This window comes from Lytechinus pictus, chromosome 7, assembly GCF_037042905.1.
Source record: "Lytechinus pictus isolate F3 Inbred chromosome 7, Lp3.0, whole genome shotgun sequence".
In the NCBI taxonomy this organism is placed as follows: Eukaryota; Metazoa; Echinodermata; class Echinoidea; order Temnopleuroida; family Toxopneustidae; genus Lytechinus; species Lytechinus pictus.
The window spans coordinates 3,806,425-3,834,181 of NC_087251.1; the positions used below are offsets into that span (position 1 = coordinate 3,806,425).

The 27,757-nt window shown below is 36.2% G+C and overlaps 1 protein-coding gene across 3 annotated transcripts; it reads right to left on the reverse strand.

Annotated features, from left to right (window-relative positions):
• Positions 1 to 498: 498 nt before the first annotated feature.
• On the reverse strand, positions 499 to 13,423 carry LOC129264058 (DNA-binding protein Ikaros-like). 3 transcript variants are annotated; one of them, XM_064101700.1, is made up of 3 exons: positions 13,263 to 13,423; positions 7,972 to 8,206; positions 499 to 6,684 (listed from the first exon to the last, which is right to left on the reverse strand). In XM_064101700.1, the coding sequence occupies exons 2-3, from the start codon at positions 8,180 to 8,182 to the stop codon at positions 5,240 to 5,242; spliced, it is 1,656 nt and encodes a 551-aa protein (XP_063957770.1). In that variant the 5' UTR covers positions 8,183 to 8,206; positions 13,263 to 13,423; the 3' UTR covers positions 499 to 5,239. The 3 variants fall into 3 exon arrangements, with proteins under 3 accessions (XP_063957770.1, XP_063957769.1, XP_063957771.1); XM_064101699.1 differs by having other exon boundaries at positions 13,204 to 13,422; XM_064101701.1 differs by lacking the exon at positions 13,263 to 13,423 and adding an exon at positions 12,429 to 12,470.
• Positions 13,424 to 27,757: the final 14,334 nt, after the last annotated feature.

Genomic DNA, 27,757 nt, shown 5'->3' on the forward strand with positions numbered 1-27,757 from the left:
AACCACCACAATGAAAATATGTTCTGCCACCAATAGTTTCATCTTGTTTCCTTGTGAAATACCACAGGCATTACAAAAAGTTGATGAGATCGTCATAGGTGCAATTAAGAAAAAAGAAAGGAGATCTTTGGAAGAATGGAAAGGAGGTGGAAGGGGAACAGATGATAACGAAGAAAGGAATTTTCAAAAGTTTTTAAAGAAAGAAAGGGTTAGAGGGCAATTTGAATGTATATTCTTGGACTTTAAGAAACCAATTAATAAGTTATAGATGTTCTTTGCTCAAGACAAAGTTGTCTTTTCTTACAAATTTGTAGTGGAATATACTAACTTGGATGCAGGGAACAAAATGTGCATCTTGCACATTTTTTTTATAGCACCATCTATTGATAATAAGACAGAAAAATACTACATTATGATTACAATCATTGTAAAAAAAAAAAGAAGTATTATGGCAACAAGAAATACACAATAATGTCAAATTCAAAACAGATCTTAATATACGTTGGGATAAGATTTCTTATTATTATTATAACAAATTCAGTATACAAATCAAGTCTCTATCATATATGGATACATGAATATACAAAAATGTAACACATTCAGCACCTTCAAACAGAATTTGTCCAATTATCATTTCATAAACCTCTGGAATAATGATCTTAATTATGTAAAAAGAAGCTCTTAATTCTGATTCACTTCATAAGCAATTGTGCTCTTACTTTATAAGTTGTTTGGACCTTCTGGATTTATAAAATAATTACATCATCCAGGCTGCATGCTAAGATACATTGTGCATTAAATGTGGAGTTGTCAAAGGATAATGAAAAAGACTTGCATATTATTTGAAATGGAAATAAAATTTCAGCATTAAAGTGAGATTAGAAAATACAATCATGGAAACATTTTTTTAAAATACTGTATTAGAAATACCATTGTCTATCAATCACTTGATATAAATCTGCATTTTAACAATCAAGTTTGAGTTTCATGACCAGAGTAAGTTTTTGATTTAACATTTTGAATAAAGGTGGCAAGATTAACACTTTACATCCAAGTACATGTACATGTAGTACAATCATTTCGATCCAAATGCTTGGGGTTTTATACTACCATATTGTTACTGGCAAGTTGTAATTCAAATTCCATCTTCTCAAACTATCATATCTACATGTACATTAAACTAAAGAGAGAAATGGTTAAGTGAAAGTGAAAGTAGTATATCAAATTAATAAGTAAGTGGACTGCTTGAAACTCCTACTGATACATACAGTGTATCAAATGAAACTCAACTGGGGTGATTCCATGCTGGGCTGTACAGGACATTTTTTAAACAACATTTTACATCTCTTCGACATGAAAATCAAAAAATATTTTCGTGATAGACCGGTAATCTTCAAATAGTACCAGGAGGGGAACAAGAACCAACACTGATCTTGACTGGATTACTTAGTCTTTACAATAGATGGGACACAAAAATAAAATTTAAAAAAGAAAAACAACAAAAGCATGGAATCGCGCACTGATTATTTCCTCATGCTATTTAATTATTTGCATGTAATACGGTATATGAATATTAAGTACATACCAGTATACAGTAATTTGCTTGAGGGTGATAATGTTTGTGCATGGTTGGCTTCATACCAGGGCCTAACAATTATTTGACTCTTTAGTGAGACAAATATAAATAATTTTATACATGCATTTTCGGAAGTATCATATTCTTGGACTACCAGGTTTGCATTCTGACCAGGGGCCTGTTTAATAAAGAGTTACAACTGTTGTATCTTCGCCATTATGGTAACTACCAGGGCAACAGGGCTCAGCAGCAAATCAAAATCAAAGTAACCATGGTAGTTGCCATAATGGCAAAGTAACAACAGTTGTAACTCTTTATGAAACGGGCCCCAAATTGCCAATTACATGTATGTTTAAAAGCAAAGTTGACTTTCCCTTCAGTATACAATGAAATTACACACAAACATAATGATTGTTTTTTTTTAATTCTAAGTTAAAGGGATGGTCCGGGCTGAAAATTTTTATATCTGAATAAATAGAGTAAAATTCACAGAGCAAAATGCTGAAAATTTCATCTAAATCGGATAACAAATAACGAAGTTATTGAATTTTAAAGTTTATCAATATGTTGTGAAAACATTTATATGCACATCGTCATGAATATTCATTTGGTGGACTGATGATGTCACATCTCCACTTTCCTTTTTTCTTATGTTATTACATGAAATCATAAATGTTTCATTTTTTCATACATGTGTAAATGATGTGTCTCCATTATGATGAAATAAGTTGCGGCAATAAATAACTGATGCACTTAATCAGTTGTAAATTCAAATGTTTTAATTCTTGGTAGAAAAATTGTGAATAAACCTGATTTCACATAATAAAATACAAAAGAACAAGTGGGGATACGACATCATCAGCCCACCTAATGAATATTCATAAGGACATGCCTAGAACTGTTTCACTGGAATAATGCAAATCTTTAAAATTGAATAACTTTGTTATTTGTTATCCGATTTTGATCAAATTTTCAGCGTTTTGCTTTGAGAAATTTACTCTTTTCATTGAGATATGATTATCTCTAGCCTGGACCATCCCTTTAATGCTTATCAGTAGCTTCCAATCATAAATCCTAGCTCTACTTTTCCAAACAGTTTATTTTTCATATTAAAGAAACAATGAGCATTGCAAAAACTTGTTAACCTTTAAATCTCTGGTACACCACTCGATCAAATCAAGTGACCTGTACCAATCTATGCTACATTGTAAGGCTTGGGTGAAATCTATTGAAGAGTATTTCTTCAATATACATTTATTACATTATGACAAAGTTAATATAAATGATTTATTATATACCTTTAAATCAATTGTCATCACACATAAACAGCTTTAACCTAATTCATGAACGTAACTGCATCATCTTTCTGTTTCAATAATAATAATAATAATAATAATATTACAGTAATAATTAATCTAATACATTTAATAATAATTACATGTTTCTATATGCTACATAGCCTACTATTACTGTACCCAAGGCGGCCAAGCCTAGTTCTGGTATTCTAAATTGTCTTTCCAATTGCACATGATCTTACTGACGTTTGAAACGAAAATTCATAAATAAACATAATGTACATGAACAGAAACTCTTTAAAACAAAACTACAAAAATCTCATATTGGTTTATGAACATAAAAACCTTAACCCTTGCACTAAAAAATCTTAAGCATACATGAACATTATACCATTAATTCAAAAAAATCTTCTTTACAGAACATAAATAAAAGATTCGAAGAGCAAAATATTGAAAGATTTCTCAATTCTGATTAATAAGTTTTTATAATACTCATTCATGCAAGGTTTTACAATAATGACCAACTGGAGATAAATAATTACTATTCTAAACAGGCATAAGACCAAGGAAGGGGGCACTCCACTATGTCACTACGCACATGCAACCGCAAGCTTTTAAAAGACATCCCTATAAGTTAAAGCTTTATGTCAAATAAGACATTTTTCATGTATTTCAATGTTTTCTGTGATTCACATTTTATTTCCTAAAAAGTGCAAACTCTACAAATCATGCCCCTTATCAAGAAATTATAGATAGCACAAAAAATCCAGTAATATATAAGCAAAAAGATAATGGAAGTGAAAGTATTTAAGAAAGTTCAGAAACATCTTTCTTTGGATTTTGCGATTTTTCTGAAAAATCCCTTCACTTATTCCCATTTTTGGCATTTAAGACACCATAACAAAGCATGCATGTCTGAACCAGAGCGAGCTACCCTTTTGACTTTCACTCTTTTGGTTGTACATGCATAGGATATATTTGTGTGCCACCATCCCGGCCTGGTATAAAACAACGATACCAGCTATTTTATGCGATACATCCCTAAAGAGAAAATACAGGCTTATTCAAGTGAAAATAATGTCCCCTCCCACTTTCTAATTATGCCAATTACGACTTGTTCCACAGCTAATCAGCATTAATGTAATTGAGTCAATTAGAATTCATAGCTACATGTAACATTGTAAGGCTAAAAATTGGCTTCTGAAATCATTACATTAATTTCATAAAACTAACTTTACAATAGCTACATGTATATCACCTGTAGGTTATGTAATGTAGATACATGTATAAGAATTTTTTGGGGTTTCCAAATCTCTTTCATGATTATGTGTTCCCATGCACGGTCAATGTTGGTCAGTTTAAGTTAATTGACCATCTTGACTGTTCTGTACCATAATTCTTGTCCAAGTTACTATAACTACATTACTACTGTCCAAAATGGTCAAGATACACGTAGGTGACCCAATCAGCATGACCAACAATTGTCCACTGCTCTTGAGAGATATTTCATCTAACAGTGTAAAAAGGATTTGACAACGAACAGCAATGTATTTTCAGTCACACAATCATGACCAACCAGCAGCCCAAATATCATAATTTTGATAATAGAGGTAAAAAAGGATAGGTAGAGTGAGACTTAAATGGTTTGAAGAATGAAAAAACTTCTAAATTTGCCCTTAGATTCAGGCACCAATAATAAGTACCGGTAACAAGAATCATCTAAGAAATGAATGGTCCAAGCAAACCTTTGAACTGTTTCTATTATATGCACATCTTGTACATGAGCAGAAATACGAATAAAATGGATGCCTCATGAGTCAAGAGAAGAAAAACAATATTGTTGTCAAACTCATTACTGTATTATTTCTTTGATATTCTGTATGGATATGACAAGAAAATACACAACACCTGCACTCCCCTCCCCGTGTCATAGTGATTCAGTTCGCTTTTCACCTCCCAGGCACAGATGATGCCAAACAAATAAGAAAAATAATAATTTTAAAAATTAAATCAAAGATGTCTGAAGAAATTGAAAAGTTATCCAATTCTCATAGAACATTGGATTCGTATCCTCCGAGTCTGGACCCACATTCAGACTGCAAACCGATCTCATTTGTACCGTCGTTGCCGATAATACCCATGATAAAATTTACATAGAGGTACGCATATTTGTACATGTACAAGTGAAACAAAGTAATTAATAAATTATTTCTCATTAACCAATGATATTTTTTTTACATTACACAATAATCTTTCAATGCAACTGTAAACAACTTTATTATATACAGTTCCACATTTGTTCTACCATGAATCATTATGAAAAATCAAACACTAAAGGGTACCTCCTACATGTACCTACAGGAGAATTTCATCTTTTCTGATGCAGGCCTCTTGTGATATGAGACATAAATTCATAGCGATCAGCGCAGTGGAATGCACATATATTGCACCTAAAGGGCTCCTGCCAGTCATGACATCCCATATGAATGGCATACATAATACTATCGGCAAAGATTGTATGACAATGCTCGCATCGCATCACTTCATCTTGAGTTGAACTGTCCATCATCTTATTGCTACGGCTGCGGGATATAGAGCTGTTTGAGGACAGCTGAGGGGAATGAGCATCTAAACTTTCACGAGAATCTCTGCTGATTGTTGGCGACACTACATTATGAGGCATCCGTGAAGATGAAGAGTTAGACAGAGGTGACTGATTTCTAACTGGATATTGAGGGTAGCGAAGGACATTCCTGCCTTCGTTCAGAGAAACAGCTTTCATAATGTAAGGGCCATTGCTGGTACTTGAAGCTGTACTTTGTACCTGTCCCCCTTGGAGTAATCTTGAAAGCATGGATGCAGATGTAAGAGCACCCTGGCTAGATGGATGGCAGGTAGTTTGATTCCCATGACTACTGGATGTTGAACTATTAGCTGATAGTTTGGATTCAGGTCTTTGACAAGGTCTCTGTGAACTATTACTACTTTCACTGGGAAAACGATTCCTTGATGAAGATGTCGGTGATGGATTACCTTTAGAAAGTGCTTGCTCTAAGATACTCATTCTTGCCAGTCTTGATTGACCATTAGAATGACTTGCATCGCCGGGTGAGGCACGATCACCTACAGAATCAGGAGACTCCAAGGATCTTTGTGGGTGTGTCTGAATATGATCTACATACTCCTCTATAGAATGGCACCAGCGATGACACACATCACAAACATAAGGGTAATTTCCTGGGTCTGAACCCGAATCTGGGTGCCTACGCTTCAGATGTTGTACAAGCTCATGAGCAGATTTGAATTTTATATGGCACAAATCACAAGGGAAATTATCCCACTGATGAGATCGCATATGAAGGGTCATTCTCCTCTGACTCTGAAACATGTTACTGCATAGGGGACATTTGAAAGTGAACTGCTTAGAGCTATCTCGTGTATGACGAGTTTTAATATGAGTTTTCAACTGATCCTTTCTTGTTGCATTGTATTCACAGAATGGACACTGAAATGGGCGACTCCCACTATGAAGGTTCATGTGCCTTCTTAAACTAGTTTTCTTTGTAAATGATGCTTTGCACCAGCGACAATCAAATTTTTTCTTAATACCTCCCATACCAATAGGCTGCATTGTTACAGCTCCTCCAGGACGTAGAGCATTGTAGAGCAATGATGAGCTGGGTCCGGCATCTGGATCCTGATCTGTCATTGAACCCAAAGTACTTAAATCTTCCGGTTCAGCATCAAATGCAGCTTGCATATCATCACTTTCTTCTCCCATAAAGCTACCACCTTGTTCTATGATTGCAGTTTCTGTAAAATAACATGTTAATCTAAAATTCAAATCACTAGATGACATGAGCTAAATACTTTTAGTACCAGAGAAAGCAATTTTCATTTAGAAGATGACATCTTCAACCTGTGACCGTGTGATCTAAAAACCTAATCAAATCATTTTCGCTATAGTATGCATAAAATGCAACAGGTTTGAAGCTGGATTACCAAATGAATTTAAGGTAACAAAAAATATTGCTTTTTCAAGTCAATGACTTTTATGACACGAAAATCTAATCAAATGATCATAATTCAAACATACTTGTAAAAATAAATATGAAGTTTTATCAGTCAAATTTGTATATCAAAAGTACAAAACCATGGTGAAGGATATGAAATTTAGTAAAGCCATTCATTCTAACATAATTTATCCCAAACTCCATCACCCATCACCCGATTTCCAGCCAAAGCGAATAGTAATAATTACCATGATTCATACCACAGTAGGCCTATTACCATTATATTTGCTTTTATTCAATTACAAATCTGGAAAGCATTTCATAAAACTTTAGTCATAGGTATTTAAAGGTCAAGTCCACCCCAGAAAATTTTTGATTTGAATAAATGGAGAAAAATCAAATTAGCATAATGCTGAAAATTTCATCAAAATCGGGTGTAAAATAAGAAATTAAATTTTTTAAGTTTCGCTTATTTTTCACAAAACAGTTATAAGCACAACTCAGTGACATGCAAATGAGACAGTCAATGATGTCCCTCACTCACTATTTCTGTTCTTTTTTTAATGTTTGAATGATACAATACTTCATTTTTTTTTTACAGATTTCGCAATAAGGACCAACTTGACTGAACCATATACATGTAGTATTAAACAATACTAATTCTACAAGTTTAGGGAGGAATTAATTGTTGTTTCACTTGACAATAAGGAGAAAATTAGAATATTTCATATTTCATAACATTAAATACAAAAGAAATAGTGAGCGAGTGATGTCATCAATCTCCTCATTTGCATACCGATCAGAATGTGAATATAACTGTTTTGTGACATCAAGCGAAACTTGAAAGTTTAATAAATTTCTAATTTTACATCCGATTTTAATGAAATTTTCTGTTTTATGATTGTTGGATTTTTCTCTTTTTATTCAAATCAAGTTTTTGTTGGGGTGGACTTGTCCTTTAATGAATCAGTTATAAGGTACCAAAATCATCAGCCCTTCTATTGGCTTTTATAGAGAAATCTACCATTACAGATCCCTGAAAAAACAGCTACAAGAAATGTTCCCTCAGTGTTGAAACAACTCTTACCATCATCAGGTCCATCTTTTTCTTCAGTAACCATGATATATCCTTCATTTGGTATGTGTTTGTTATCATTCTCTTCTTTGGTATCTGCTGTTGCTTGGATATGTACAATATCTCTGTCTTCTTCTGGTTCCACATCATCTTCAATGAATTCTGACTTTACTTGAAACACGTCCATCAAACCTTTCAGATCTGAATCATTATATTCTGCCATTTTCTATTACCTCTGGTTGTATACCTGCAAATGAAGTTATGTGGTTGAAATACATATCATTTAATGGGAATCTATAATAAAGGAAGAGAACAGTAACTCATAATGGCAGACATGCCACATGCTCAATTAAATCACACATAGAATAAAATTATCTAAGCCTGAATTTTTTTTCTTAGCAATCCAGTTCATGATCACCTAAGCTGATATTAAAGGAGAAATATATTGATTATGAATATGGCCTTATTATATATCAGTGGAAAGGTAATGATGTGAGGATTACCATTAGGTCATTCAAAAATAACGAAAATAATACATAAGGTGGAAATCGCCAATTAAAAAGCGCTAAAATGCCTCTCCGAAATATGCCTCGCATCGGTCTCTGAATTGACTCGAATTTGATGACGTCACTGTCTGTACGAGAGGCGTGATTGGCTCTCCCACGTCAAGCTCCACTTGCATGCAAAACCTGTTGCAAGGGTACGTTTTCTCCACACTGACACTGAATACTTCGATCATGAAATGAAAGAAAACCCAGCCGCATGCGATTGCAAACAAACAGTCAAAAGCACATGGCCAGCTTGCTCCACTGAACGGAAAATACGTATTTTCAGTTCAGTGGCTTGCTCGCCCATAGAGTTGGATAAAGCGTATAGCTTTATCCAACTCTATGTGCTCGCCTTGCTGATTGTTAACAATCGAATGCGAGCTAGGCGGATGATCTTTTATATCTAATTTTAATTTCCCTCATTTTCTTTGTTTCAAAAAGGTTTTATCGTAATTCAAAAAATAGTACCAGGTGTTAATTTTTATGTAGAATACTAATTCTCCGAGTTTTGTAATTTAGTCAAAATAATGAGATAGAAATTTTATCTAACAGAACGAGTGACAATCTCCCAGCCACGTGAAATTCATCGTCGGTGCATATCGTCTGCTGTTATTCCTTGAGTTGATTTACCTTCAGCCTAGGTTTGGATATATTCACTTGTTTGTAAGTACAGTTATATCATTATTTTCATTCTCATTATGTTGTTGATAGAAGAAAGAGACTCTGTCTGGATGTGGTCGTGATGGAATTCATTTTCATGGATTTGACCCGCGGAGCAGCTATCAGCTGCATGTGTTGGTAGCGAATCGGCATGCAAGTTGAATTGTCCGACTCATAATCACCGGCGTAATTCCCCTAATGTATACCTCTACCCACGTCACTTTGTTTTTCTAGAGCTAGAAACTTCATCATCATTCTCTTCATCTTCATAATCATCAATTTGAAAATCCAAATCTAGATAAAATTCTGGGTTTTCTTTCATTTCGGGATCGAAGTATTCAGTGACAATGTGGAGAAAACGTACCCTCGCAACAGGTTTTGCATGCAAGTGGAGCTTCACGTTGGAGAGCCAATCACGCCTCTCGTACAGAAAGTGACGTCATAAAAAATCCCCAATTTCGCGGACGTAATTCTGCGTGTTTGAAGCATTCAGAGAGAGAACTTTAAACTATCAATTAACTGAGTTCCATCGGTCTCCATGATAAATGATTTACACCATCGTGTTCTCCTTATTTTCTCCTTTAATTTGATATATGATTCTCCATTTTTACGATTTTCAATATATTTCTACTTTAAGCAAAAGGAAAAATCAAAGAGGCAAAAACAGTGAAAATTGCATCACAATCAGAACTGAAAATATTAACAAAAAAAGAAAGATAATACATTTCCATGATTTGGATGATACATTCAGACATTATATCTGCACATTGTGGAGCATTGTGACCCAGTGGATTAGTCTTTAACAGAGGATCATAAGTTCAAATCCAAGCCATGGCATAGTATCCTTCAGCAAGAAATTTATCCACATTGTGTGGCACTTGACCCAGATGAGGTAAATGTAGTCGAAGGCTGCCACGGTAAGTGGGAATGCTGCTTGCATAATGCGTATGACGTCACACACAAAAAAATTTTAATAAATTTTTCATCCTTTGACTTAACCTTGAACCTTGAAGAGCATACACGCTGCCGATGGAGAGGGTTAATGGATTTTCCTCAAACCGTCACCACTAATAGTTTTATCATTTTTTTCTGCTAAGTATGTTTACAAGAAAACTTTTTGTCAGGGTGAACTTCCCCCTTTAACAAGTGCCAGACGCGACGTGACGTCATATCAGGAGCTAGAATAGACCGATAAGTAGGTCTATTTCTTCAGGGATATGCTCTGCTGAGACTTCGTCTGGCTCCATGGCATCCCCCCCGTCAATAGACCGATGATGGCCATTGGGCTCGTAGAAAATGTGATATTTTCTTGAAAGAAGAAAAATAACTTTTTTCTCCAGACACCCTAGTCAAAATTTCCTAAATAGTGAAAAATAAGGCTTAAAATAAAATCATGTATGCATATTGGTCCATCACTATATGCTATACTGTGTGGGCTAGTGGCTAAAAATAGGCATTTTAAAGTCTTTATGCTGACCTAGGACTGTACTTTGAGCCTCTAAAAGTGAGCCGTGAAAACATGTCACATCAACAGTGAATAGATAATAAACTTGGCGCTTGAATGCCATGAAATGTGGAGATGATGCTAAGTTTAACTACCATATATTATTCACTCAAAATAAAGAAAGAAAATTTGAGGCTAACTCACCTATTGACTTTTTGGACACATGTCTAAGTCTACAGCACAAATCTCGTGCCATTGCCTAGCCTACCTTCTCCATATTATTATTTTCAATTTTTTATTTTGGGTGGCTGTTGCATGATCGCAAACAGTAGAGGCGCAAGGCCAATATGGGAGACTCTCTTCAATATGGGAGACAATCTCCCATATTGGAGACTTGCTTTCCAAAAGAACAAAAGAAACACCACCAACAAATCATAATTTTTTCCAACCAAAATTTTGTCTCACTGAGGTTAGAAGCCAATTTCTTTTGTGTGTGGATGAGTCATCAGATGACAACAAAAATCCCTATCAAAACAAAAGATGGTGAATTTTTAAAGTAGATGGTAAAAAGGGGTAATTTTTCATGAGGAGTCTGCTTATTACATTTTTATTTGCCGCCAAGGTAATCCTTTTGCAGCAAATGTAAACAAAGGAAATTGGTCTCCCAAAAACAAGTTTCTGATAACGGAGATAATTTCTCTCATGGGAGACAGCTACAGACTCCCATATTGGCCGTGCGCCTCTACTGGCAAAAGAAAGCTGCCGGATTTTTTTTACTAACGGTAACTATCGTGAGGAGGCCGGAGGAGGGCTCTGTCACTAAAGCACTTAGTGATCTTGGTTGGGAATCTCTCCGAACAAGAAGTAGAAACCTTAGACTTTGCACGCTATACAAAATGAACACCACTCTCGTCAATATCAAGATAAACGAGTTTGTCCGACGGAACACAAGACATACAAGGGGGAATAACAAAAAATTCCTCCAGGTTCATCACAAGGCCAGGGACTAGCCTGGAGGCGTCTGGGGAGTAAAAGTCATATACTCTACGTATGGTTACTCCCCGAACGCCTGGCGTTGCTATCGTAAGGCTCCCACACACTGAGGGAAAAGGCAACTATAAAAATGCGCCAAACTGCTAATTATGTTTAGAATCTGAGGTTAACACTTCTGTACATGGGACGCGTATAGAGGGCGGCAAAATCATGAACGGTGCTAGATTAAAAAGTGCAAAAAATGTCCCGCTTCAACTTCAACTCGCCTCAACTGCTTCAACTCGCAAGTTGAAGCGGGACATTTTAGCACTTTTTAATCTAGCACCGCTCATGATTTTGCCGCCCTCTATACGCGTCACGTAACTAGGTTGCATTAACAAAGGATCAAAGATGGCGATGTCAACAAGTGTAAGTAAACTCTCTTCTACTTTTATTACTTCATGTCATTTATTTCGTCATTTTGTAACAATAACTATCCATTTTTTGCCAAACGTTGCCAACCAATATTTTTACCCATGTACAGAAGTGTTAACCTCAGATTCTAAACATAACTAGCAGTTTGGCGCATTTTTATAGTTGCCTTTTCCCTCAGTGTGTGGGAGCCTTACGGTAGCAACGCCAGGCGTTCGGGGAGTAACCATACGTAGAGTATATGACTTTTACTCCCCAGACGCCTCCAGGCTACCAGGGACAGGGTCTTTCAAGATTCCTTTGTAAGCACGATAAAGAACTGGAATAACTTCCCCTCCTCGATTGTAAATTGCCCTTCCCTGGAGTCATTTAAATTAAAACTGAAAGTAACTTCAATAAAGGTCATTCCATACACGTTGCTCTGTGGCGTTGTGACTGGGCGTTGTGGCGCGTGCGTGCCTGTAATCCAAGCTCTGGGGAAGTTACAAATTGATGCAGAGGTTCGAGCCCTGGTCACGTCTTTCGGATGGTGACGTTAAAGGTCGGTCCCAGACGTAAATAATCATATCTGATTGATACACGTCTGACAAAACTCAAATTCACACACACACTCGCTACTCGAGTCTAGCGTAGCCAGGCGGCTTCTAGAGAGTAAAAATCATTTACTAACGTAAGGTCACTCTCATGAAGCCAGGGCTTCCGTCATATACTTTTGTGTGTACCACCAAAAAACCTGAAACTTTCGCCCCCGAGATTTCTACTTTCTTTCTAAAAGATCTAGCCCTAAATCATGTACATGGGTTAAAAATTCATTTCCGACATTTCCGATGTGTCTCTCAATCTCATTTCTCAACTGACATTTTGCTGACCCAACTATTCAGATTCAGAAAGGTTCTCTTCTTCCCGATTAAATGATTTGGTATAGATCTAGATCACTTAAACATGCTTTTAAGATTATTTTGAGTGAGATATATCATATGTGCTTGCAGCCTTGGCTTTGCCTTTAGTTAACTTTAAGGAAGATGGAAAAGAGAATTTTTTGGGGGAAAAAACGACACACATTAAACAATATGTGGGACTAAGCCTGGTGAAAGCGCACTAAAAAAGACAATTAGAGTTGATACGAATAAGAATAGATTACTACATAGTTATCGTTGATCGAAACCATATCAAATTGAGATGTCATACCTGAGAAATTTTTTGGGTAATCCTGGGTTTTAGGGGCGTAAAATATCTGTATACATTACCGGCCTCTAACTTCAGCAAATCATCCCAGCATAGTATGGACGGCTAAAAGGGCAAATATTCAAATATGATTGAGCTGTTTTCATCATTGTTGTCTCGCATGTTATAGCTGGATCTTTTCTTGAAACTTTGGCATTAGGGCAATCAAGTTTAACTGACCGAGTTGAAGGTCACATGATCAAGGTCAAAGGTCATTTAGGGTGAAATTTTTAACAAAATAATTGTATTTTTCCCAAGAAATTTGAATGTAAGGGTAATTGAGCTTTACTTTTAATATCAACTTATTGCTGGTCACCTGAACAAGGTCAAAGGTCATCTTAATTCGAGGGGATTTGGCTTGAAAGGGGGAAGGGGGTTCTTCCAAGTACCCTACATTTTAGTGGAAGGGGATCAAATTGGCCTTTATATATATTGCACCTACTGGGTTTGAGGGGTATAACTATAAATTATGTTTTGGCTTAAGGAGGGGGGGGGGTACTTCAAAGAACTCTACATTTCAGTGGAGAGGGATCAAATTGGCCTATATAATATTCCCTTATTGTACCTACTGGGTTTTAGGGGCATAAACTATTTTAGGGACTTGAAGGGGGGGGTACTTCCAAGAACCCTACATTTAATTGGAGAGGGGATGAAATTGGCCTATATATATTACCGTATTGTACCTACTGGGTTTTAGGGGCATAAACTATCTTTTGGCTTGAGGGGGGGGGGTACTTCCAAGAATCCTACATTTAATTGGAGAGGGGATGAAATTGGCCTATATATATTACCGTATTGTACCTACTGGGTTTTAGGGGCATAAACTATTATTTGGCTTGAGGGGGGGGGGTACTTCCAAGAACCCTACATTTAATTGGAGAGGGGATGAAATTGGCCTTTATGTATTACCGTATTGTACCTACTGGGTTTTAGGGGCATAAACTATTTTTTGGCTTGAGGGGGGGGGGGGTACTTCCAAGAACCCTACATTTAATTGGAGAGGGGATGAAATTGGCCTATATATATTACCGTATTGTACCTACTGGGTTTTAGGGGCATAAACTATTTTTTGGCTTGAGGGGGGGGGGTACTTCCAAGAATCCTACATTTAATTGGAGAGGGAATGAAATTGGCGTATATATATTACCGTATTGTACCTACTGGGTTTTAGGGGCATAAACTATCTTTTGGCTTGAGGGGGGGGGGTACTTCCAAGAATCCTACATTTCAGTGGAGAGGGATCAAATTGGCCTATATAATATTCCCTTATTGTACCTACTGGGTTTTAAGGGCATAAACTATTTTAGGGACTTGAAGGGGGGGGGTACTTCCAAGAACCCTACATTTAATTGGAGAGGGGATGAAATTGGCCTATATATATTACCGTATTGTACCTACTGGGTTTTAGGGGCATAAACTATCTTTTGGCTTGAGGGGGGGGGGGTACTTCCAAGAATCCTACATTTAATTGGAGAGGGGATGAAATTGGCCTATATATATTACCGTATTGTACCTACTGGGTTTAAGGGGCATAAACTATTTTAGGGACTTGAAGGGGGGGGGGGGTACTTCCAAGAACCCTACTTTTAATTGGAGAGGGGATGAAATTGGCCTATATATATTACTGTATTGTACCTACTGGGTTTTAGGGGCATAAACTATTTTTTGGCTTGAGGGGGGGGGGGTACTTCCAAGAACCCTACATTTAATTGGAGAGGGGATGAAATTGGCCTATATATATTACCGTATTGTACCTACTGGGTTTTAGGGGCATAAAATATTTTTTGGCTTGGGGGGGGGGGGTACTTCCAAAAACCCTACATTTAATTGGAGAGGAGATGAAATTGGCCTATTAAACAGCCTGAAAACATAAATAATACAGCTCTTCTAATGTTTTCTATGTTGATGAATTCATTTATGATAGTAATTTTCCATTTTAACCAATGCCAATGCCTTAATTAGAATTACTGGCTCAATGCACTAATTAACATCTATGTGCAATATATCAAGTATATATTCCTATGACCGGTGTGTTGTCTCAGTTGGTAGAGCGTCCGTCTCACAACCGGGAGGTCGGGGGTTCAAACCCCGCCTGCGTCAGACCAAAAGACGTTAAAGATGGGAGTTGCTGCTACCCTGTTTGACGTTCAATGATTAAAGGGATAGAACCTCGTCCATCCGGTGCTGCACAGCGGCCGCCGGGCCCGCGATCAATTGGGCATAGCAAATTTTCGGACTATTTCATTTCATGTCTCTTTCGAACAATAAATTATGGATTTTCATTTTTTTTTTCATTTTTTCTATGTTAGTTTATATCGAGTGTGCCTGAAAAACATGAAAAATATATCACTATCCTATGGCTAGTGGTAATTAAAATACAGGTGCAATACATATATTTCGTTGTCTCTGTATTTATTGTGTCGCCTGCTTAGCAGAGCAAGACTATAGGCGCTGCTTTTCCGACGGCGGCGGCGACGGCAGCGTCGTCAACATTGATATATATATAAAATAAGCAATGCCAATGTCATCATAACTTAGAAAGTATATGAACCTAGTTCATGAAACTGGGACTTAAAAGTAATCAAGTATTACTGAACATCTTGCCTTAGTTTCAGGTCCCATGACTAAGATCAATGGTCATTTAGGGCCAATGAACTAAGATCTTGTTGGGGGAATACATATCAAAATCTTAACCAAGGATAAGTTTTAAAAATGTCGTCATAACCTAGAAAGTATATGGACCTAGTTCACGAAACTTAAACATAAAGGTAATCAAGTCATACTGAATACCCTGTCTTAGTTTCAGGTCACATGACCTAGGTCAAAGGCCACTTAGCGTCAATGAACTTTGACCATGCTGGGGGTATTTGTGGAATTGTCATAACTTTAAAAGTTTATGGATCCACATGTAGTTAATGAAATTTGGACATAAGTGCAACCATGTAGGCCGATCCCTGTATATCCTGTGCGCATGTCAGGTCAATTAAATGACCAAGATCAAAGGTAATGTAAGGTCAATGAACTTTGGCCATGTTAGGGGTATTTTTTAACTTGGCATCATATCTTAGAAAGTTTATGGATCTAGTTCATGAAACATAAACATATGGGTAATCAAGGATTGTTTTGCACACATGTTAGGTCACTTGATCATGGTCAAAGGCCATTTTGGATCGATGGACATCATATGAATTGTTCTTACGTGAATATTTTATGCAATAACTGTTTTCAAAGTCAAAACTGCTGCTATATCAAATCACGTAATGCAGGCGAGACTGCCAGAGGCGATCCACTTTGATTAGCTCATTATGCCAATCATTAAGCTAATTTTACAACATTAACATTGTTTTAATGAAATACGATATCATAAATGAATTCCTCGTCATAGAAAACTATGAAATAGCTGTATTATTTATGTTTTAGGGCATTTTTTAAATATAAAATGGCAAAGGAATATATATTTATATGTAATTATATTGCAGATATACTGTATGTTAATTAGCGCATTATGCTAGTAATACTAATTACGACAATTACATTGGTAAAAAGGGGGAAAATAATGTCAGAAATTAATTCCTCGTCATAGAAAACCATGGGATAGCTGTATTATTCATGTATTCGGACATTTTCGATATAAAATGACAAAGGAATGTATATATTGCACATATATGGTAATTATGCTAATTACGACAATTACATTGGTAAGAAGGGAAAATAATGTCATAAATGAATTCCTCGCCATAGAAAACTAGCTTAGGGTACATGTAGCTGTATTAATCATGTTTTCGGACATTCTCGATATGAAATGACAAAGAAATATATATTTTTATATGTATTACACATATACATATATATATGTTAATTAGTGCATTATGCTAATTATGTTAATTACAGCAATTTCATTGGTTAAAATTGAAAAATATGGTCATAAATGAATTCCTCGCTATAGAAAAACCCTCAAAGGGATGCATTGTCTACGTATTGGGCATTTTTTGGATAGACATCCACAAATATACATATTGCACTTCAATGCTAATTAGCTCATTATGCTAATTGGGATTATTACGATAATTGCATAACTTAAATATTTAAATTATTGCTTTAAATTGATTCCTCGTCACGGGACCTCTTAGTAAAATTACTTTTTTTTTAAATCTTTCTGGTTTAAGAGAAGTAGCATATATTACATATCGTAATATGCTAATTAGATGATTATGCTAATTAGGCTAATAAAAATTGCTCAAGGTTACCAAGGTGGCAACCAAGCTGAATTTACTTCAATACCCATCTAGAACACAAATCAACAAAAAAACCTTGTACTTAACAACTTTTCCAGTTTAAAAAAATTTCTACTGGACTATCTCTCGTCTTTTCACATGAAAAAAAAACAGATGCTCGTATAAGTTTCTTCAGTATTCCCACAAAACGAACATTCACTATCTGAGAAAATTTTGAATAAATGTAAATATTTCTTCGTGTATATTAATTAAAGCATTTTAAATTGAAACTCTCTAAGCCTACTGCTTAGAGTACATTTTCTGGGTCTTGAAAATATAGCACAGATATCTTTCGGAGAAATTATATGTCTTCTCTATATTATTAAACGCATACGATTTTTCCAATTTAATACTTAAAAAGTGCCTTGTATATTTTCTTGGATGTAACGTTTGGTTAACTGTTAATCTTACAATTAAATATAAATTGTAGATTTAGACCAGTGTCTTCACAGTTGTCGTTTTTCTTCAAAAGGTGTTTCCATGTTGCTGGAATATTTTTTAAAAATGTGTAAACTTTATCTATTTCATTTCCATCTAACCCCATTTTCAGAAAGTATCTAGGAGATTTGATGATACCTTCCTTGTCAACAATATGATGCAATTTATAATGTATATATTTTTAAGAAATGATTTTTCATCAAATAGCATTTGCCCATTTAGTCCAATAAGTTTGTTGTTAAAAAATATCTCATTTCTTTTAGATGTTTCTTTTTTAAGAAGTACTTCTTTGGTAACGGCCCAAATTTCCAACATATCCATATAAAATTTTGGCAATGATAGTTTACAGATATTCAGTGAAGTATTAGTGAATAATAACAAAAGTCCTCCTACATCACGGGTTCCATATATAAAAAAAAAACGTTTCCATCCTATTCTGAATCTCCTGTCAAAAGCCTTTTCAGCCACACGACTCTTTGTGCATATACAAATAAATGAAAATCTTGATTACTAAATCAATTACATAAAAAGATGAGGTTTTGATCGCACGCTTGTCTTTGAGAAGAATACCGGTACTTGATTCCACGATTTTTCTAAAAGATGTTGATGATTGTTTCTGATTCATGCAAAAGGAGAGAATTAGCTGCAAACGCATTACCGACACTCCAAACTTCGACAAGACTGGTGTTCCTTTATTGTCATTTGAAATTCTTGTTCATTCGTGACTGACTGTGTGATTGGTTCCTCCTCTTCATAGTCACTCGCTTCAAAGGTCTCCTCGTCTGTTGTGTAAGGCCACGTCTTGATCCACTGCTATACAGATCAGCCCCCCACCCCCAAAGAAATCCATGTCCGATGAAAAAAATAAATGGAAAAAGGAAACGAAAAGGATGAAACATTACTGAACCTTCTGGGGAAAACAAACAGTCATTATTATCAATGGCTCTTAATAGAGTGATCCGTTTCATTTGGAACAGAAGTGTAGGCTTTATGATTTCACTCACAATTAATGCAGGAACATGAAATTAATGTGTGCCATTGGTTGTGGTTTTTTATATCATACCTAGTTAGAACAAATAAAACATACAATGTTATCTCCAATTACTAATACAGCTCCCCCACCATTGGGCCTACATTATAAATGGGGAATAAAAATGAATAAAACTGAATGTCATTTATATTTTCTGATATGTTTTATTTATTGTAATTATTGCATTATAAATTTTGTTGGAAAAATGAATAAATAAATAAATGAATGAATGAAATGAAAAAGACGGATTAAGTGTATCACTTCATTGAGTTAGATTCCATAAAAAAAAATGTTACTAATGGTCATCCATCCATGACACTTTCAATTCTTGTCATAAGCAATTAATGTAAACATTTCAATATCATTTTATATTTATGCCAAATAGTATTAATGGCAAATTCTATCATTCTATATTGGCAAATAAACTGTACATACCTGTACCTTTCTCCAATTAGGATATGGAGAGTTTTTTATCAGGGAAATGTCAACGCATAGGCATTTGGAAGTGGATGGCCCAGGCTTCCTGATGCTTCATCGATGACATCACCCCTTCAAAAATTATCACTCCATACCCCTGCATGGAGTCAGTTGTTACTCTATTATAAAAATTATCTTTTGATAATTGACGACCAATATCTTTACTCAGTATCGACTACAAAATTGCAGCTCGGGTTTTAGCGATGCGTTTAAAGAAAATTTTATCATCATTAAACTGATCAATGTGGATCGGCATGCGAAAATGTTATGCTTGCTAAAGATATTATTGACTCTTAATTGTAAATTTAAAAGTTCCTGTGGCATTATCAATTTTTTTTAGATTTTCTAAAAGCATTCGACAATGTGAACCACTCATTTCTGTTCAAAACATTAAAGTTTAAGGAATCGTTTATAAGTTGGACTAAGATGTTACATAAACATGCTCAAGGTAGAGTACTACAATGCATGTGGTTGGTTATCAGAATAAAGGTGTAAGACAAGGGTGTCCATTGTCAGCATAGTGGTTTATTTTGTTTTCAGAGATTTTAGCAATTCGTATTAAAGAAAATGATAAAATCAGAGGTATAGATGTTTCAGGGTATTGTTTATGCTTACCACACAGAAAGATCAAAATAACACTGTTCGCAGACGATACGACGATATTCATTAATTCGATTAAATCCCTTCATAATATTATGAAAGAGATAAATAATTCCGGTTCCAAAAATTCCAAAGTAAATTGGAATAAGACAAACATGTTAAAAATAGGGATATTTAACTTAGAAAGATAAGAAGCGAGTTTGATTTTACCGATGATCCTGTCAAGTATTTAGGAATGTTTGTGTGTGGGGGGGGGGGGGGGGGGATGAAGAGTATATACGAAAGCTCATTTGTGAAGGGAAAATTGAAAAGGTCAATAACATACTAAAAGCATGGAAAATGAGTCAGCTTACATGTAACGGTATAATTATAAATATGAAATGTTTAATTGTGCCTCAAATCGTTTATGTTGGTACGTTTATTCCAATGCCAGACTATGTATGCAAGGGTTTACATAAGATATGGAATTCAAAGCGTGAGAAAGTTAAACGTAATGTTTGTGTCAGACCGATAGATGAAGGTGGTCTTGGTATGATCGATCTATATTTGAAATCAAAATCACTTATATTGTCTTGGATAAATTCCTTTTTAAAGAGGGATTTTGGGTAGAAATTGGCACTTAAATGGCACTTTAAAAATAGGCACTTACACGAGAAAGGGGTTTTCAGGCTCCTCCTAAGGTGAAAGGAGCATAGTACACGTTCATGATGGGACATTTTTATTGCGTAAAAAGATGGTGGACACTGTGCCCCCCCCCCCCCGCATGACAGTAAAAAATCCGGCTCGCGATTTGCACTCGCATTAATTGTTAAAACTATATTAACGCATGCATTTGATAAATACAAAAGTACAAAAATCAAAAGGCCTTAATATCAACAAACTTCTTGCTCATATTAGGCTTATTAGATTAATGAATACATAATAACATTTTGATGAAATCCGAATAATCGAATGTGCCCCTTTTTAAGAATTGGAAATCGACAAGTTTCATCTCGCACTGAGAAAGAGGAATAGGAAAACAGTCATCATTTTTACATGGTTACGCATAGCATAGGCGGATCCAGTGGGGGGGGGGCTGAGGGGCCCGCCCCCCCCCCCTATTGGCAGAGCAAAAAAAAAGAAAAAAAAAGGGGAAAGAAAGAAAAAAAAGAAAAAGAGAGGACCAAAAAAAGGAGAAACATAAGAGGAGGAGGACGAGTGAATAAAAAAAGATGAGGGGAAGAGCTGGAAAATAATTTTAAAAGTATTTCATGTCACCATACAGTATAAAATTTTCGCTCGCGCTTCGCGCTCTCATTGACTTTTAGGTGATTTCTATATATCTTGCTTAATACAGAGCTTAAGTATACAATTTTGAAGTCAATATACAAAACATATTGCAACTCGGAAATTTAACTTTCATTATTTTGTTTGATTTACAATTTTTTTTTAAATGTGCTCTGTAAAAATTTCTTGTTTTATGGTCTGAATATTAATATTTTCAGCTTGCGACGCGCTCGCAAAATTTGATTATTCAGGTACCTATTATTTTCCTGTACTCCAAAAAGTTATCAAAACTTAAGATCCCTATTCACGTCAGATTGTCAAAACGTATCGGCTTGCGCTGCTCGTTCGCGTTTTCCATCGTTGAAATATGGATCGTCTTATTGGCTATCTGCAAACAGGTCCCTTTCGATCAGGCCAGAACGTACATTAAAATATTTTGCGCTCACACTGTTTGAATGGGGCGTATGAGATTATAAGGTTACAAGAATAAAGCAAATAAAAGAAGTGTCAATTACAACTACCCCTTTACCGATCGAGGAAAATATGGTTGAACAAATTTGTGCCCCCCCCCCACATACTGGCAAAAGTTGAATCTGCCCCTGTACCAATGCGTCATCATGTGATTGAAAGCCAATAAAATAGTTTCTACCCCTAAAACCCAGTAGGTGCAATATATATAGCCCAATTTGATCCCCTCTCCCGGGGGGGGGGGCACTTCCATTCACGAGTGGATACCATGCGCGACCATGGGGTCTCGAAAAGCACCCTAAACACGTAATTTCCATATTCTGAAAATGCACCCCTTAACAAGTATTGGCGTGTGAAACCCTACCCGCCTTAACAAGTGTTGGTAACAAAACGATACTCTTGGCAAATGTTTCCTGAAATGAACCCCTAAACAAGTACAGGAATTTTTTATTGTTACGGGTCCTTCGGTCGTCGGCTTTACCTTATTTTGGTTTAGTACGACCCCACCTTCTACACCTCGCGTAAATCGGACTCTAAACACGAAGTGTTGGGGCAAAATGGACATCCTTTATAAAACATTTAAATTTTGTTTTATCATTCCCGCAAATTCGACCCTAAACACGTAATTTTCCTAGCGAAATAGACACCCTTTTTTTCATTATTTTGTGTTTTTGACACCCTTATCACGTTACGTACGTAACGTGCCCTATGGTGAAAAGGACATCCTTTTTACGTGTTTTTTTGGTCGCGCATGGTATCCACTCGTCAATGTAAGTGGCCCCCCCCCCCCCGGTCCCCTCTCCACTCAAATGTAAGGTTCTTGGAAGTACCCCTCCCCCCTCAAGCCAACAAATAGTTTATTCCCCTAAACCCCAGTAGGTACAATACGGTAATATATATAGGCCAATTTCATCCCCTTTCCAATTAAATGTAGGGTTCTTGGAAGTACCCCCCCCCCCCTCAAGCCAAAAAATAGTTAATGCCCCTAAAACCCAGTAGGTACAATACGGTAATATATATAGGCCATCCCCTCTCCAATTAAATGTAGCGTTCGTGGAAGTACCCCCCCCCCCTCAAGCCAAAAAATAGTTTATGCCCCTAAAACCAAGTAGGTACAATACGGTAATATATATAGGCCAATTTCATCCCCTCTCCAATTAAATGTAGGGTTCTTGGAAGTACCCCCCCCCTCAAGCCAAAAAATAGTTTATGCCCCTAAAACCCAGTAGGTACAATACGGTAATATATATAGGCCAATTTCATCCCCTCTCCAGTTAAATGTAGGGTTCTTGGAAGTACCCCCCCCTTCAAGTCCCTAAAATAGTTTATGCCACTAAAACCCAGTAGGTACAATATGGTAATATATATAGGCCAATTTCATCCCCTTTCCAATTAAATGTTGGGTTCTTGGAAGTACCCCCCTTCAAATCCCTAAAATAGTTTATGCCCCTAAAACCCAGTAGGTACATTACGGGAATATATATAGGCCAATTTCATACCCTCTTCAATTAAATGTAGGGTTCCTGGAAGTACCCCCCCCCCTCCCCCCCCCCCCTCAAGCCAAAAAAAAGTTTATACACCTAAAACCCAGTAGGTACAATAAGGGAATATTATATAGGCCAATTTGATCCCTCTCCACTGAAATGTAGAGTTTTTTGAAGTACCCCCCCCCCCCCTCAAGCCAAAAAATAGTTTATGCCCCTAAACCCCAGAAGGTACAATACGGTAATATATATAGGCCAATTTCATCCCCTCTCCAATTAAATGTAGGGTTCTTGGAAGTACCCCCCCCCCTTCAAGTCCCTAAAATAGTTTATTCCCCTAAAACCCAGTAGGTACAATACGGTAATATATATAGGCCAATTTCATCCCCTCTCCAATTAAATGTAGGGTTCTTGGAAGTACCCCCCCCCTCAAGCCAAAAAATAGTTTATGCCCCTAAAACCCAGTAGGTACAATATGGTAATATATATCTAGGCCAATTTCATCCCCTCTCCAATTAAATGTAGGGTTCTTGGAAGTACCCCCCCCCCCCTCAAGCCAAAACATAGTTTATGCCCCTAAAACCCAGTAGGTACAATATGGTAATATATATAGGCCAATTTCATCCCCTTTCCAATTAAATGTAGGGTTCTTGGAAGTACCCCCCCCCCCCTCAAGCCAAATAATAGTTTATGCCCCTAAAACCCAGTAGGTACAATACGGTAATATATATAGGCCAATTTCATCCCCTCTCCAATTAAATGTAGGATTCTTGGAAGTACCCCCCCCCCCCTCAAGCCAAAAATAGTTTATGCCCCTAAAACCCAGTAGGTACAATACGGTAATATATATAGGCCAATTTCATCCCCTCTCCAATTAAATGTAGGGTTCTTGGAAGTACCCCCCCCCCCCCTCAAGCCAAAAAATAGTTTATGCCCCTAAAACCCAGTAGGTACAATACGGTAATACATAAAGGCCAATTTCATCCCCTCTCCAATTAAATGTAGGGTTCTTGGAAGTACCCCCCCCCCCTCAAGCCAAATAATAGTTTATGCCCCTAAAACCCAGTAGGTACAATACGGTAATATATATAGGCCAATTTCATCCCCTCTCCAATTAAATGTAGGATTCTTGGAAGTACCCCCCCCCCCTCAAGCCAAAAGATAGTTTATGCCCCTAAAACCCAGTAGGTACAATACGGTAATATATATAGGCCAATTTCATCCCCTCTCCAATTAAATGTAGGGTTCTTGGAAGTACCCCCCCCCCCCTTCAAGTCCCTAAAATAGTTTATGCCCCTAAAACCCAGTAGGTACAATAAGGGAATATTATATAGGCCAATTTGATCCCTCTCCACTGAAATGTAGAGTTCTTTGAAGTACCCCCCCCCCTCCTTAAGCCAAAACATAATTTATACCCCTCAAACCCAGTAGGTGCAATATATATAAAGGCCAATTTGATCCCCTTCCACTAAAATGTAGGGTACTTGGAAGAACCCCCTTCCCCCTTTCAAGCCAAATCCCCTCGAATTAAGATGACCTTTGACCTTGTTCAGGTGACCAGCAATAAGTTGATATTAAAAGTAAACAGTAGAGGCGCACGGCCAATATTGGAGACTGTCTCCAATGTGGGAGATTATCTCCAATATCAGAGACTTTTGTAAAGAATTTGGGTATCCAATTTCAGAGACAGTCTCCAGTTTTGGAGTCCAATTTCCTTTGTTTACATTTGCTGCAAAAGGATTACCTTGGCGGCAAATAAAAATGTGATGAGCAGATTCCTCATGAAAAATTACCCCTTTTCACCGTCTACTTTAAATATTCACCTTCTACTTTTGTTTTGATAAGGATTTTAGTTGTCAATCACACACAAAACAAATGGGCTTCTGACCTCAGTGAGACAAAATTTTTGGTGGAAAAAATCATGCTTTTGTTGGTGTTGTTTCTTTTGTCCTTTTGCAAAGCAAGTCTCCAATGTGGGAGATTGTCTCCCCTATTGGAGAGAGTCTCCCATATTGGCCGTGCGCCTCTACTGGTAAAGCTCAATTACCCTTACATTCAAATTTCTTGGGAAAAATACAATTATTTTGTTAAAAATTTCACCCTAAATGACCTTTGACCTTGATCATGTGACCTTCAACTCGGTCAGTTAAACTTGATTGCCCTAATGCCAAAGTTTCAAGAAAAGATCCAGCTATAACATGCGAGACAACAATGATGAAAACAGCTCAATCATATTTGAATATTTGCCCTTTTAGCCGTCCATACTATGCTGGGATGATTTGCTGAAGTTAGAGGCCGGTAATGTATACAGATATTTTACGCCCCTAAAACCCAGGATTACCATTTTTTGAAGATAGTCTTTTGCTGGAATGAGTAATCAAGGATAAGCCAGAAAACGTATTTTTATATCAACCTGTGTCCTGTAGCTGTCTCAAGCTCATCTCAGACTCCCACTTTTTCTCAGAGTCAGAGTCGAGTAACTAGTCAGCTTAGAGCCAAACACCTACGCGCATGCGCGCGCGCGAGATGTTTACAGATTATTTGCAAAGGTTCTTTGCCACTTGATTTGATTGATTGATTGATTGATCGATCGATTGATTGATTGATTGATTGATTGATGTAGACATGACGAGTTACGAGATCATGTCATCTCTCCCATGGTAGACATGACGATCGAGATCCAAGATCTTGTCAGCTGATCATCATTCTCCCCACACAGGAATACTGCACAGGATGTATAGACATGACGAGATTCAAGATCTTGTCATCTCATCATCTTTTTAAAGGATTGAAGACATGACGAGATGATTATAATAATCAATAATCAATCAATAATGTTGATTTTGCGTGCAGAAATGATCTTTGTAAGAGAAATGAATATTTTAATTGTTGAAGCATCGATGAAAAAGGTAAAAATATGATTGTTGGTTGTTTGTACAGAGCTCCAAATTCTAAGATTGATGGCTTTATGGCTCAAATTGATTTTAATCTATGCTTATAATCAAAACAATGGCCTGATTTACATTGTGGGGGATTTTAATATAGATTAATTGAATATTTTTCAAGTCATACTAAAACTGAAGAATTTGAAATATGACTCACTCACAACTTCAGTTTCCAATGAATAATTAGCCTCCACATATCCTACGACAACCCTCATTTGTTTACAAATGCAGTTGAGTAGTACAGTATGAAAGTGGATTGATTTATTCTGATATTTCCGACCACTTACCAATATTTTATATTTAAAATTAAAGACCATATACTTTGCCAAAGTACAACTCACTAAAAGTATTATTGCATATAACTTGAGCAGTTTTAAAGAAAAATCAAGAATGCTTTCCCATAGCAAAAATTTAAAAAAAAAGCAAGGATAAGAAAATTTGTGTTTTTAATAAGCCATGGATTACACCAAGTATTTTGAAATCAATACTGGAAATTTTTTTTTACAAAAAGCAAATCACACAAAATGATAATTAATCTAAGTAAACATACATAACTGATAAGAATAAACTTGTTACAGTTTTAAGGCAATCTAAAAAAAACATATATTATAATATGAAATCCCAAACACTTAATACAACGTGAAAAAAAAAAACATGGAAAGAGATCGATAAATGGGCTTTTAAATGGAGTAACAATTCTCTTCAATATCCTAAGCAAATCATGTTTTTAAAGATGTACTGCAAGGTTAATTCCGTCCTCGGCCCATTACTTTTTATTATCTATATAAATGGTATTATATTTTGCTCTCCATTATTAAAAAGCTGGGGGCTTCAGCCCCCCACTTTTTTTCTAAAACCGTGTACAAAAACGTAAAAATGACCATATGATTGTGATTTTTTGCATGGTCAGCCCCCCCCCCCCCACTTTGAAAACCGTCCGCGGCCCCTGAATTACTAATGAATTGTTTTTTAATTAAAGTCTTAAAGATAAATGATTTGATAGAAATGAGTGTTGCTATATTTACTATAGAATGAATATACTTCCAGAAATTAAAAAAACATGCCTCTCATCATGCTCATCGATCCCATCGATACATATCACCTGCAAGAATAAAAGATTAATGCTCATTTCTAGCACGTAAAACTATACATCTCAACGATCCTTACGATTCATTGGTCCAAAAATATGGAATAACTTATCAAAAGATTTTAAAGCATGCTCGACAGCCACAAGATTTACAAGAAAACCATAAGATTTCCAAATTCGTAAACAATTTACCTTAAGACTCGAGGTGCGTTCTTGTAATTTAAACAAAAAATAATTGTTAATGTTTTTGCATGTTTAACTTTTTGTTGTTTGTCTTAATTGTTTTATTGTCTTATAATATACACGTAACACTTATTGTTTAAGTTGTACAAGCCATTGCTTTCCTGTTTTGTGTAATTATTTCCCATTCTTATTTGTTTTGGGGCCGCCCCTGCACGGTGATGAAGCTCTATAGCTTCTAGGGGTCCACATTGTACATATGTTTTTTT

Bases quoted from the DNA above. Each gene is read 5' to 3' on its own strand.
- LOC129264058 (XM_064101700.1), bottom strand. From the start codon at position 8,182: ATGGCAGAATATAATGATTCAGATCTGAAAGGTTTGATGGACGTGTTT. The intron at 6,685-7,971 runs GTAAGAGTTGTT...GTTATTTTACAG, and splicing joins AAAAGATGGACCTGATGATG to AAACTGCAATCATAGAACAA.